Raw genomic sequence first — 14,870 nt, 5'->3', positions numbered from 1 at the left:
CCCATTGAAGGCGCGCTCCATTCCCAAATTGAAGGCAGAGACAAGACTCCCACCACGGTGTCTAGCACGGTCACGGCCTAGAAATCCATTACTGTGCGGCTTAAGTCACAATTCCTGTATGCTCCGCTATTAACACTGACCTACCACCCACAGCTCCCGCTCCTGCAGGAAGTTGGTTTTCAAAAACTGCTGAAAAGCATACGTCACTACATGGGGAGACTTGTATCGTGATGGCACCTTCCGTACTAAGGACCAATTATACGAGAGCATTCAGCCGACACCCCTAGACCTGTTTTATTATATCAGGCTCAGACACGGACTGCAAGCCATCACACCTGACTTCCCCTGTGAGCCCCCGGTGCTTCTTCCTCTACAAATCATGCTGCTTCGCGACAATCCCAATAAACTGGTGTCCACACTCTATAAATCTGTCTGCGATAACACGACCTACACTGCTCTACCGGCTAGGCACAAATGGGATCAAGACTTAGCCTTGACTCTTACGGATGCACAATGGGACTTTTGCACGCAACAGACCGAGCGCATATCCTCCAATAGCCGTTATAGGATATTTCACTATAAATTCCTACACAGACTGTACTATACTCCAGCGCGCTTACACAGATTTCAGCTACGGCCTACAGACACGTGTGACAGGTGTGGGGATCCTGGGGCTGACTTCCTTCACCTTGCATGGGGGTGTGCCGAGGTGAGCAGATACTGGACCCAGGTATTTGAAGCACTGTCTACAATGATACATGAGACGATAAGTCCGTCCCCATTGCTGGCCCTTCTGGGGTATGTTGCTCCACTCCAGGCGGCTCACCGCAAATTTGTGGCACTGGCTATGCTTCTGGCTAAACGCAGGGTGGCCTGTAGATGGGGGAGAGGGAGAGCGCCCAAGTTTAAGGATTGGATGAGCGACATGGTATACTGCCAGGAACAATTGCATACTTACTCCGAGCTGTTGCCACCCACTTCCAGGCCTACTGATATTTGGGCCCCATTGCAATGTTATTTGATAACTGACCCACTGGAAGATGACAGTGCTTGATGTTGGGATAGTGTAACACTACAGTGCCGCTTTATGGCCCTGCATTTACAGTCCTAGGCCTGCATGTCGGGCTGGATGTCCTGGCCTCCCCCCCCTCCCCCCTCCCCCCCACCCCCCCCCCCACACCCACCCCCTCCCCCCCACCCCTCTCCCCCCTCTCTCTCTTCCCCCCCCCTCTCTTCCCCCCCCTCTCTCTCCCCTGCCTCCCCATTTCTAGGTTCTCACTGGTCGCTCTCACTCCCACATTGCCACTCAGGTGATTACCGACCTACCACCTATGACACTGACGCCCGCCATTAATTTTAATTATGGGCTTTTGGCTTTGCCAGCTGCGTTCCTCCCACGGCCTGATATACCCACTCGCACACACGGTATGCGCCCCCCCTGGGTTCACCTAGACCCTGCACATGTTAATGTTGACACTTGGTTTCTAAAAAAGCAAGACACATTGATTTTACTGTATAGAAGCTGCACTTGTCATTTGGATGCTATTGAATGTCGCGATTATATTCACACCCATGTACCATTGTCAGTCCTTGCTCTTTATATGTGCATTGATAGCGGCCGGCCTCCGGGTTGTTGGCGAGACGCTGTGTACTCCTGACAGTGCTCAATAAATGTTTTGCACCAAAAAAAAAAAAAAAAAGTATCTAAAATCACTCCCAGATTACGGGCTGATTTAGCAGGCAAGGGACATGTTCCCAGGGAAGGAGGCCACCAATCACTGGACCATATGTTTTGATCTTTGCCAAAGATCAAGACCTCGGTTTTCTCTCCGTTCAGCTTCAGTGAATTGGAGATCATCCATTCAGCAACTGCCTGCATGCAGTTTCTGAAGCTGACCGCGGAGGTACTCACCGAGTGGGAGAGGGACACCATGATCTGCGTGTCATCGGCGTATGACACCACCTCCATCCCGTGCGATCTTACTAACCTAGCAAGTGGGGCCACATAGATGTTAAAAAGGGTCGGACTCAAGGCCGACCCCTGTGGGACCCCACATTGCACAGGCTTAGCCGGGGAGAGCAACTCTCCAAGCTTGACCCTCTGCTCTCTATGGGTGAGAAAAGAGGACAGGAGGCTCAGTGCTGGGCCCTCCACCCCTATCTCCTTTAACCGAGATGTTAAAGTCAAAGGAGATAGGGTGTCAAAAGCTGCAGTCAGGTCGAGTAGTACCAATAGAGTGGTCTGGCCTTGGTCGACTTTAGATCTAATATTGTCGACTACTACCGTGAGCGCCGACTCGGTACTATGGAACTTTCTAAAACCGTGCTGTGATTGGTCCAGAAACCCTGAGACCTCCAAAAAAGAAGTCAAATGCTGATTAAGATGGCATTCAAGCATTTTAGCTGGAGCAGGCAACAGCGATATAGATCGAAAATTTTTAAGGATTTCCAGATCCAGTCGGCTTTTTAAGCAACGGCTTGACTATGGCCTTTTTCCAAACAGTAGGGAAGATGCCCTGGGTCATGGCACAGTTCATTATCTCCAACAGAGGGGGCAACAAAGTTTCCCTGCATTCTTTCAAGGGTCTTTAAAGGGCAGGGGTCCAGGGGCGAGCCTGACTTGGTTCTATTTAGAAGAGAGTCTAGCTGCTCCAGTGTAAGGGGTGGAAAGTCAGACAAAACGTTAGTGGGAACTTTTCCCCAACAAACTAGGGGGGGTTGGTTCGAAAGGGAAAGGGATCCTGTCGCACAGCTCTTGGGAACTAGTGATGGTATCAGGGGTTTGTAATGAACATAAAGAGTCAATGATTTTAAATAGATCCCTTGAGGAAGTAAGGGACATAGTAAGCTTAGAAAAGTAAGCCTGTTTTTCTTTGATGACCCTTGTCTTGTAGTCCACCAGCAACAACTTATGTCTTTCTCGATCCTTAAGGTTCCAGGATGTTCGCCATAACCTCTCCTGCCTCCTACAACTCTGCCTTAAGAGCCTAAGAGGCTCAGTAAACCAGGGGGCTGATGGTTTCCGCCTCGCTGAATAGCGATAGGAGGCGGGAGCTAGAAGATCTACTGCTCGGGAGATAGAGTTAGCTAGCTCCATCGCAGCATCGCTGGCATCCTTAACTGCTAAAGTGGTGTTCTGAGCTACAAGGGAAGTTAGAGAATTGTTCGTACTACCCCTATAGTTCCTTTTGAGTTCCCTGTTCGTGAGCCCATGACACAAGGAAGAGGAGGGGGGAGTTTGAGTTCAAGGGGCACCGCCAGATGGTCAGACCATACCAGAGGAATGGGCGGGCCCGTAGAAACTCTAGGGTCGTTAGAAAACACCCCATCCAGAATGTGGCCGGCCCGATGGGTAGAACAGTTTACCTGCTGGAGGAGGCCGCAGGCGGTCATAAGGTCCACTAAAGAGAGGGTATCCTTTGAACAGAGATCATCTAAATGAAAGTTTAGGTCCCCCATAACCGTAAGGTGAGATTTACCAAAGTAGGGTTCTAGAATTTTAAGGAGTTTGAGGGTAAAACTGGATCTTGGTCCAGGAGGCCTATAAATAAGAAGGCCAGAGAAGGATACAGAGGGAGATGAAGAGATCGAAAAAAGAAAGGCCTGAAAGAGATCTGTCGGAGAAGAGAGAGTCGTAGTGCGACAAAAAGCCGAGGTTTTATAGAGAATCCTCCCCACTCGCCACCCCGCTCCCACCTCCCAGCTGATCCTCCCTCCCACTGAGCTCTTAAGGTGGTGTCTGCGAGGCGGGGAGCTGTGACCTAACCTGACCTGGTCAGAGCCGGTCGCTCCACCCGCCGCGTAGCCCACCTCCGTGTGCCCAGTCCCCGTTTGCCGCCGCCACTGCCGGTAACTACTACCTGGATCGTCTGTTGTTGCATTTTGCCGCATTTTACTGTATTGTGCCAGTATTCTGTTTTGTGCCAATACTCAGTTTCCCCCGCTGTTGTGCCCTGATTTCTCTGTTGTGCCCCTGACCTTTGTCCGCTCCATCGCCGCTTTCCTCCCGTTGTTGTGCCCCTGACTGTTTGCCTGCCCCCTGTGTGCCACTGTTGTGCCCCTGTTTGGTTTCTTCTCTCCGTTCCTCCGCTGACCCACCCCGCTCCCAGCCGCTGCTCCCCACGGCCCCACCCCCGCTCCTTCAGCCTCACCTCGCATAGCTCCCCTCCCCACTCGCCTCCCCACTCCGCTCCCGCCTCCCAGCTGCTCCTCCCTCGCTCCGCCCCCTCAACTCTCCATTTATGGCAGAGTCCGCGCGTGCGCGCAGCGTTCACGCGCAGCGGGTGCGCCAAAGGTAAGCCCGTCTGCGCCTATCCGTGCCTGGACCGCGCCCAGCGCCAGACCCCCTGGCTCTCGCAGATGCCACCCAACCGGGACGTACGACGCCGCCACCCTCAGCGCACTCAGCACCGGACGCCTCCCCAGCTGCCACCAAGCCACCCCAGGACGCACCCACGGACCCTTCACCTGCCAATCCTGCAAGTTCGCCTGCATCCGGACCTGCAACCCACCCACACCCGCCAAGCCAAGCACCATCAGCAATCACCTGAAGTGCATCCTGCTCAACACCTGCTCCGTCCACAGACACGCCGTGGAACTATGGAACCTGCTCGACACCACATCTCCGGACGTCGCCTTCCTCACGGAGACCTGGATGAACGCCTCCTCGGCACCCGACATCGCCATAGCCATCCCGGACGGCTACAAGATCATCCGGAGGGACCGCGTCAACCAGACCGGAGGAGGAATCGCCATCGTCCACAAGAACACCATCCGGATCACGACCAACTCCGACGTTACCCCCACAGCCGCCGAACATCTCCATTTCCAGATACACACGGACCCCAAGACCACACTCAGAGGCACCCTCATCTACCGACCCCCAGGACCCCGCACACAATTCAGCGAAGACATCGCAGACTTCATCATCCCACACGCCCTCCCCTCCGCTGACTACATCCTCCTAGGGGACCTCAACTTCCACCTGGAGAACAACAACGACAACAACACCACCACCCTTCTGGACAACCTCGCCAACCTCGGACTCAAGCAACTGGTGAACACCCCCACCCACTACGCCGGACACACGCTTGACCCAATCTTCTCCTCCAGCAAGCACATCTCCTTCAGCCATTCCACCGGACTCCACTGGACAGACCACAGCTGCGTCCACTTCAGCTTCAGAAAGACCACAAGTCACCACCTCCCGCAACAGGAACAAGATCACCACCGAGCAGCTCACCGCATCACTGAATCAGAACCCTCCCACCAGATCAACAGACCCCAACCAAGCAGCCCTCAACCTCGCACAGTGGATCACCAATTGCACCGACGACCTCGCACCCCTGAAAACCCATCCCAGCAGGCCCGGAAGCAAGAAAGCCCCGTGGTTCAACGACGACCTCAAAAACTCCAAGAAGAACTGCCGCACCCTCGAGAATGCCTGGCGAAAGAACCTGACCACAGACAACATGACCGCCCTCAAGCACGCCACCCGCAAACACCACCAGCTGATCCACACCACCAAGAAGACAGCATTCAAGGAACGACTAGACAGCAATGCACACAACAGCAAGGAGCTCTTCAGCATCGTCAAAGAGCTCTCCAACCCCAGCGCCGGAAACAACGACATCACTCCCTCACAAGACCTCTGCGACTCACTCGCCACGTTCTTCCACAGCAAGATCGCAGACATACACAACAGCTTCGGCGAACAGACCTCGCACCCCACCACGGATCAGACGCCCCCCACCACCACCCTCCGCGACTGGACCCCGGTCAGCACTGAAGACACCACCCGCATGATGAACACCATCCACTCCGGATCACCAACCGACCCATGCCCCCACCACGTCTTCAACAAGGCCGACTCCGTCATCGCACCCCAACTCCGGGACATCATCAACTGCTCCTTCAACACCGCCACCTTCCCGGAGAGCTGGAAACACGCCGAACTCACCGCCCTTCTGAAGAAACCATCAGCAGACCCCACCGACCTCAAGAACTACTGCCCCATCTCGCTCCTCCCGTTTCCTGCCAAAGTCATCGAGAAGACCGTCAACAAACAGCTGGCCGCCTTCCTTGAGACGAACGGATCCCTCGACCACTCACAGTCCGGCTTCCGAGCCAATCACAGCACGGAGACCGCCCTCATCGCAGCCACCGACGACATCCGAACCCTGCTCGACAACGGGGAAACAGCGGCCCTCATCCCCCTGGACCTCTCCGCAGCGTTCGATACTGTCTGCCACCGCACCCTAGTACAACGCCTCAGCAACGTCGGAATCCAAGAGAAGGCACTGGAGTGGATAATTTCGTTCCTCACTGGAAGAACCCAGAGCCCGTTCAGATCAGAGGCCACCGAAGTCATCTGCGGCGTACCACAAGGATCATCACTCAGCCCCACCCTCTTCAACGTGTACATGAGCCCGCTCGCAGCCATCGCACGCCAACACAGCCTCAACATCATCTCCTACGCCGACGACACCCAGCTGATCCTCTCCCTCACCAACGACCCCGCCACCGCCAGAACCAACCTGCACGAAGGGATGAAAGAAGTAGCAAAGTGGATGAAGAACAGCCGTCTGAAACTGAACTCAGACAAGACGGAAGTCCTCATCTTTGGACCATCACCATCGGCCTGGGACAACTCCTGGTGGCCCCCGGCCCTAGGCAGCGCACCCATACCAACAGACCACGCACGCAACCTGGGATTCATCCTGGCCTCCTCCCTGTCGATGACCAGACAAGTCAACGCCGTCTCGTCCTCGTGTTTCAACATCCTACGCATGCTCCGAAAGATCTTCCGTTGGATCCCCACCGAAACCAGGAAGACGGTCACCCAGGCACTTGTCACCAGCCGGATGGACTACGGAAACACCCTCTACACCGGAACCACCGCCAAACTGCAGAAAAGACTCCAACGCATCCAGAACGCCTCCGCACGACTCATCCTGGACATTCCCCTGCCACAGCCACATCTCCGGACACCTGAAAGACCTGCACTGGCTCCCCGTCAGCAAAAGAATCAAGTTCCGCCTCCTTACCCACGCACACAAAGCCCTCCACGACCTAGGCCCCAGGTACCTCAACGACCGCCTGACCTTCTACACTCCCACCCGCCAACTACGATCGACCAGCCACGCTCTCGCCGCCATGCCACGCATCCGAAAAGCCACCATGGGAGGAAGATCCTTCTCCTACCTGGCAGCCAAGACCTGGAATTCCCTCCCCATCCATCTCCGTCTTACTCAAGACCGCCTCTCCTTCAGGAAGCAACTCAAGACCTGGCTATTCGAGCAATAATGGACCCCCCCCCCCCCAAGCGCCTTGAGACCCTCTGGGTGAGTAGTGCGCTGTACAAATTTCTTGATTGATTGATTGATTGGTAGTGCACTCCCAGCACTACGCATGATGGTTTGGCAAGCCGTCTAAGGCCAGCCAAACCATCATGCGCAGTGAAATCGCTCTCAACTCAGCAACGCAGCTGGGTTGGACAGAGCAGGCACAGACTCCCAATCAGTCCTGGAGCGCACTTCGAGGGCACTCAGGCCACTCCTGAAGCTGCCCTCATGTGCAAGGAGCAGCTTCAGGATCAGCCACAGGGCAATCTGGGAGCCTGTGCCTTCCTGACGAGGTGAACAGGAGCAGAAGAGCGCGATGGGGACGGCTGCAGGCAAGTTAATTTTTTTTGATCCCCTGCGACCCCTAGTGCCCCCTCCTCTCCCGCTCCCCTAGCATACCGGCCGCCCTGACTTCCATGTACTGTTTGGGACCACAGAATATCCTTTTCCATTGCTTGGCGTTGCAGGCAGCATGGTGTTGGGTTGCAGGCAGCATGGTGTTGGGCTGCTACAGCCTGCACTCCCACACCACACCTCTGTTAGAAACAGACATGCAGAAGAAAAGCCTGTTCTTGGCCTGGAGTGACCAAGGAGCCTGAAGGACCCACAAACCACAGCCACGAGCAGCTCAAGCTTTGTTACTATTTGAAGTAAGTTTGGGTGATTTCTTTTAGTTCGGGGAGCTGGACATTGCTGTAGTTCCTACACTGCGGACAGTAGCAGCTGCTCTTGCATGTCTCTGTGCCAGTCCACAAAGATGGGTGTCCCAGCCCTGCCCCATTTCTACATTGGGTTTAAAATGCGGAAGCAACAGGCACATGGAAGCCAGATGTGACACGATTTCAGGGCAGTTGCTTTGTCCGGGAGGCCTGTCACCATAGGCTCTCTTAATATTCACATATTTTAGATACTACAAGTAAAGGGCCACTTAAGGGCAATGGTTGATTGAGGAAATAAATATTTTGGAAGTCCAGCATTGACTTGTTCACATTTCCAGCTGGCTATCAGAGCTCCAGAGTTTCCAAGTTCCTTGGTTGCGCCGCTCATCCATTCCAAGTCCTTACTTTGCGAGAAACGGCCTTTACAACACAGTCTTAAACACATGTGCAGTTTTCCTACAAGTGGAACAACTTTTGCCTTAACCACGCATATGCCTTACCACACATGTGCGTGGTTGAGGCAGTCAGTGTTGCAGCCGTCTGAGCGGATGGGCAGGGAGAGAAACCGGAAGGATCGCGGCAGGAAGAAGGACCGGGATGCGGCTTGGTAAGTTGGGCTGGGGGAGCTGTGGAAGGGTAGGTTTTAGGGCTCAGGGCGGGAGGGCTGGGGTCAGGGTCTTTTTTTAGGGCAGGGGGTCAAATTGTAGGGCTCAAGGCAGAGGGGAGAAGAGGCAGTTTTCGGGGCTGAGGGCCAGTTTTAAGGGCTCAGGGCGGGGGTGCTGGGGTCAGGTCGTTTTTTTTGGGAGGGGTGGGGGGGGGGCGCTAGGGGGCAGGGGTTTAGGGTTCAGGGTAGGGGGTTGAGAAAGTCAATAAGGCGTGGGTGGTTACATTACAATACAAGATGGCCGAATCTTTGGGCTCAGGGCAGGGGGAATGGGGTGGAATCTTTACCACACATATATCTTTACCAATCATGCCTTACAACGAAAATCGTTGTAAAGGCATGATTGGTAAAGACGGAGTCGTATCAGCAAAAAATAAAAGCACAGTACTTGCAGTATTCCCAGGATGAGACCTTGCACCCAGTTCCCTTGCACCCAGTCTTCTACATGACAGGGCAGCTGCCCCAGGGCTGTTTCAGGCATGGCTAGTTCTACCCCTGTTGTCAGCGCTTCCTTCATTGTGAGTCCTCCTGTTGGTGTGGGACTTCATAGTCATCCACAGATAAGGGAGGCCTCTCAAATCATACTCATATTATTCAAAAGATGTCACTTACATTCAAAGGCAGTAGTTGTTGCATCTGGGAGAACCTGACCAATCACATCCTATGGGGGAAAGACAAGAAATTAAATTTGGCATTTTAAAAGCAAAACATTGAACGCAATAAACAGAGACTTCCTTAAATAAATACAAAATACCAACGTTTTGCTGTAGTTGTTGCTTTTGTGTCAATATACTACACCTGAAATCTTCTGTTCATGTTACAAATTACAGTCTAGATTTTTTCAAAATAATGTTTGCATGTAAATTTTCACAAAACACTATCAAAGTAGACTACACTCTGCCATCAAAGGTATTGCTTTCCAACCACGTATTAGAGCTAACGTTATCAAAACTATGGTGCTGTGGTTGTAGGCATCAGTACACTACATTTACAGTCACCTTGATGGCACTCACGAACTTAAGGGCACAACACATACAGCTGTCATCGCGACAGAAAACAGATCTGGACACTGTTGTCACAGGCCTCTAGGTCAGTTGATTAAGGGGCCGGACACTTTTTTTTTTTTCAAAGATATGTTTATTGGTATATCAAAAAGAATTTTGCGACAATCCCGCACATCATCCCACGCAGGGGGAAACAGTCATTAATGCAAAACCCGGCGCATTAAACAAGGACAGAGCAAAAGTCCAACTGAGCAAAGACCCCAGGTTAACAGGAGAGCACTCTAAGGGTTTCATCTTCTAACGGGAGCGGGGGCTAGCAGACCAACTGTCCAGTGAAAAAGGTAAATGACAATGCATCAAAAGCGCCCAGACTCTGATCAACAAAATAAAGGATCCACGCCTCTCGTGCAAAAAGTGACACCTGTCACAATCAAGAACGAAGGGCAGCGTATCCCCCTACCAAACGCTACCAATCAGCTTTGTCAAAAGGGAAAAAAGAAAAGCCAAAAGGAACTAACACAATCCCCCTCCCTCAACCCCCCCCTCCAAATGGTGGCGGCAATAACTGGGCTAGAAAATCGAACCTTTACTATCTCCTATCTTCAAAGCTGGAAAAGGTGGAGGGCCCTCACACTAGAAGGGCAAACTGCAGACGGGAGGCCTCTCGAAAGGAAGGATACCAGGGTCCCCATCGAAATGTAAAATTCTTAAAGTCATCCCTGAATATGTCGGCCATGCGCTCCAGACTCAGTAGTTTCCACAGGCGGGAGTGCCATAGGGAAATGGCCGGGGCTTCCCTTTTTTTCCACGCCGCTGCCAGGGTGATCTTGGCCGCCCCAATACAGAGCCACATGATTTTTTTATCTGCTTTAGTCTGGTGCTCCATGTCCTGGTCTCTCAGGTCCAGAAGGACAGCAGCCATGGAGGTGGGAATGGGATACCCCAACATCTCCTTGATGTGAGCCAAAATCTCCTTGCAGAAGGGCCGAATAATAGGGCAGTCCCACCAGATATGCTGGAAGTCCCCTAGAAACCCACACCCCCTCCAGCACCTATCAGAGGTTCCGGGAAAGATTTGACGAAGCTTAAACGGGTGCAGGTACCAGTCCATCATGGTCTTCATATGGGCCTCTCTAAGTTCTAAGGAGTGGTTAAATTTTGAGATATCCGACCACAAGTGTGACCACTCCTCGACAGTGATATCTCGCTGTAGGATCCCCTCCCACAAGGACATATTCCTGGGCCGGGCAGTAATCGCCGTGGATAGTAGGAACCCATATAAAAAAGAAATAACACCCTTCATCGAGTAGGTTCTGGTAAGATAGGCTTCTAATTTCGTGAGGGGGCGCGTAGCAGCGTCCCGTACCTGAGGGGTGAGTGTCCAATGGAGTAGTTGTGCATGAAGGTATATCTCTGTGTCCCCCACCCCATAATCCCGCTTACAGTTGTCAAAAGAGAGTGGGTCGTAATTATGGAACAGATGCGTTAATGCAAGACAACCTCTCTCCTTCCATGCCGCAAAGGGGCCCTCACGTAGCGCTAGAGGAAAAGCAGGATTAAAGTGGATAGGTGTAAACGGGGAGGGAAAGGTCGTCCATCTGTCATCCCCGGACACCGAATCCCATACGCCCAGGGTCGTGCGGGTGGGAGTGCTAAGGTAAACGTTCTTAGGTCTATCACTCTTGGGCCTCCAGATCAGATCCCAGATGGTCCTCCCCGCAACACTACGGTCCATATGCAGCCAATGCTTTTCCGATTCTAACTGAGTCCATTCCACCAGCACCCGAAGCTGCGCTGCTTTATAGTATAGGTGAATATCCGGAAGCCCCACTCCGCCTTCGCCTTCCTTCCGCGGGCGGCGCAGAATAGAATAGGATAAGCGCGCCCGGCCCCCCTGCCAGATAAAGCGCAAAATCATAGTCTTCATTCTCCTAAAAAAAATCCCTGTCCAACTCAATAGGAAGGGCTTGAAACAAGTATAGTAGCTTAGGGAGAAGGGACATTTTAATTGAATGGATCTGGCCCATCCAGGATAGAAATAAAGGCTTCCACCGGGCGAGGTCAGTCTGAATCCACGCCAATATAGGGGAGAAGTTCGCTGCGTACAATTTCCCTAACGTAGGCGTCAACTGGACCGCCAGGTATTGAATAGAGGCTGTTGCCCATGGGAGAGGCGTGAGTGCTCGAAGCCGAAGTACTTCTGAATGGGGAAGACGGAGATTAAGAATGTACGACTTGTCTAAATTAACTTTAAAGCCCGCAACTGCCTCGAAGCGCTCTAATTCTAACTGCACAGCCGGGAGGGAGCGGACCGGTTCAGAGAGTGATAGAAGAACATCATCCGCGAAGAGGGTGATTTTGTGTGACTCTCCTGTAAAGGGTAGACCCCTGACATCGGGGTTAGCTCTGATCGCCAGTGCCAGGGGCTCCATGCTCAAGACAAAAAGCAGAGGGGAAAGGGGACACCCCTGCCTGGTACCCCTCGAATGATGGAAAAAGGAGGATTGGCACCAGTTCACCGTAACTCTGGACCGGGGGGACAAGTAGTTGGCCCGAAGCATGGTCAGGAACCTGGAAGAAAAGCCGAATGCGGTCAGCGTCTGGAATAAATAGACCCAGTCCACCCTATCAAATGCCTTTTCGGCATCGAGCCCCACTAGCACCGCTGGGATTTTAAGTGTATTGGCCTTCTCAATCAGATGGATTATACGTCGAGTGTTGTCGTGGGTCTGTCGCCCCTTAATAAACCCTGACTGGTCCGGGTGGATGAGAGCAGGCGTTAACTCATTAAGCCTTTTCGCAAGTATAGAGGAGTACAGCTTCGCATCCAGATTGAGCAGTGCAATAGGACTATAGGAGGCACATCTGCTAGGGTCCTTCCCTGGCTTGGGTATGACCGATATCATGGCTTCCGCCATGGTTCCAGAGGTCTCCCCCTCTTCCGCCATCTGGTTGAATAAGCGGACAAGGAATGGGCTGAGCTCAGAGGCGAACGTCTTATAGAAAATTGCCGTATAGCCGTCCGTCCCAGGTGCCTTATGAGGCTTCAGTGCCTTCATGGAGGAGATCACTTCATCCCTAGTGAAAGGAGCCGAGAGGGTCTCGTTCCATTCAGCAGAGACTTGAGGCAGCGGGAGGGCCCGCAGGTATTCCTGTTGCCGGGCTGGATCTAAAGAGTCCCCTGAATACAAGTCTCTATAAAAGGCACCGAAGAGCTCGGCTTTGACCTCATCACTGAGCATGACGCCACCTGATGGGTCCTGGATCCCCCCAATATAGTCCTGCTCCCTTTTATCTTGCAGCTGCCTCACAAGATGTTTACCCGCTTTATTACCCTGCGAGTTGGATAGATGCCTCAATTTCAACAGGGTATATTCCGCCCTGTTATTGTAGAGAGCCCTAAGCTTACCCCTAACAGCCGTCAAGTTACGTTGTGTCTGTCTAGTAGGATTCGCTTTGTGGGCCTGCTCTAGAGCAGACAGCTCATCTTCCAGTAGCTCCCTTTCCCGGCCGCGCTGCTTGTTAAGAGCAGAATTGAGGGACACACATTGTCCCCTGCAAAAAGCCTTAAAGGCGTCCCACGTGGTATAAATTGATGTGTCCTCCGGGTTGTTAAGAGAAAAAAAGTCAGCGATGGCCCTTCTAAGGGTATCGCAAGAGGTCTTGTCTCGCGTCAAGGACGCCGGGCAATACCACCTGCGGGAGGCCTGGACTCTCACACCCCGGTGAAGGCAGATCGAGAATAGGCTATGATCCGAAACTGACAGTGGGAAGATCTTGGCCTCCCGTAGGTCACCCTGAAGGGACTAACTAAGAAAAATATAGTCCAGGCGGGAGTAAGACCGATGGACGTGGGAGAAAAAGGTGTAATCTCGGGTGTGGGAGTACAGAGTCCGTCAAGTGTCTAACAGACCCAAGTCCCGTATCCTTTGTTGTGTGTCCGGTGAGAATGAGCCCGTGTCTGATCGCTGGGGGTGGGTACTGTCAAGGTCCTTCTGCCACACTAGGTTAAAGTCACCCAGGAGGAATAGCGGCCCTTCCGCAAAATCTGTGAACTTCCCCAGGAGCGTGTGGAGGAACCCGCCCTGCCAGAATTAGGAGCATAGACCACCAGGAAGGTGCACAGCTTCCCCCGTAAGCGGCCCTTCACCATGACCCAGCGGCCGTCCCTGTCACTCTGAACCCCTAAAGGCTGGAATTGTAAGGCGGAGCGGAGCATAAGGGCCAACCGCCTCTGCTTCGTGGAAGCTGAGGATCGGTAAATGAGTGGAAATTGTTTATGTTTGAGACGAGTGTCTTCTGACTTAACTAAATGGGTCTCTTGAAGGGCAACAATGTCCAACTGGTGGTCTATAACATATTTCCAAAGCTTCGGGCGCTTCTGGGGGGAATTAAGCCCCTTAATGTTCCACGTACCAATTGTGATCAGCATCAGAGCAGAGAGTCAAGGCGCTGCGCCCTAGTAATCCCCGGCCCCCCCTCCTCCCTGGCGGCCAGTGCGGAGCTACTTGTAATGTTATCCCCCCTTCCAAAGTATCTAGTTAGGCCCCAGGATCGTTTACAGGGCATCACTATCCTCCACAATGAAAGATCATCCTCTCTGCCCACCTCACTCTCCTCCCGTATCATCATCAAAAGGACAGACCTCAAAACCCAGAATGTCACGTAAAAAATCAAAAAAGTGCCGCCACCCTCTGTAGGGCCCAGGCGGCTCACACCAATAGGACCCCAGTGCAGCCGTCATCAGCGTCTTCCTCTCCTCGTACCTGTCGTCCAGGTGGAGGCGGACGATGCCCCCTGCGAGGAGTCCCCGGACGATTCGGGTGAGGGGCCCCCCTCTTCCGAAGGGAGGCCCAGAAGGGTCTGTCCTTCTCTCAGGTCGGTGATGTGCCTCCGCTTGTTACGATATTCAAAACTGAGTCCAAAGGGCTATGTCCAACGGTACCGGATGCCGTCTGCCTGAAGTTTAGTAGTGATCAGCCGCAATGTTTGTCTGCGTGCCAGCGTGGAAGGGGCGACATCTTGATATATAGCACATGAGAAGTTTTGAAAGGAGATGGAGTCTTTAGTCCTGGCAGTTTGCAACACCGCTTCCTTGACCTTGTAGGAGTGGAACTTCGCCAGTACATCACGGGGCCGCCGTCGATCGCCGTTCTGCAGGGGGCCCACTCTACCCACCCTATCGAGCTTGATCTTAAGT

At 53.0% G+C, this 14,870-nt stretch overlaps 1 protein-coding gene across 1 annotated transcript in view; it reads right to left on the bottom strand.

Annotated features, from left to right (window-relative positions):
• MAP2K5 (mitogen-activated protein kinase kinase 5) overlaps positions 1-14,870 on the bottom strand; it is a 1,262,070-nt gene that overhangs the window by 1,161,111 nt on the left and 86,089 nt on the right. Inside the window, exon 2 of the mRNA XM_078683055.1 lies at positions 9,279-9,327. Coding sequence (XP_078539181.1) covers positions 9,279-9,327 — 49 coding nt within the window. The remainder of the gene's footprint in view (positions 1-9,278; positions 9,328-14,870) is intronic.

The sequence above is a fragment of the Lissotriton helveticus genome, chromosome 3_1 (assembly GCF_964261635.1).
Source record: "Lissotriton helveticus chromosome 3_1, aLisHel1.1, whole genome shotgun sequence".
Lineage (NCBI taxonomy): Eukaryota > Metazoa > Chordata > Amphibia > Caudata > Salamandridae > Lissotriton > Lissotriton helveticus.
The sequence above is the reverse complement of the archived record's forward strand: the minus strand, read 5'-3'. Positions and strand labels throughout refer to the sequence as shown.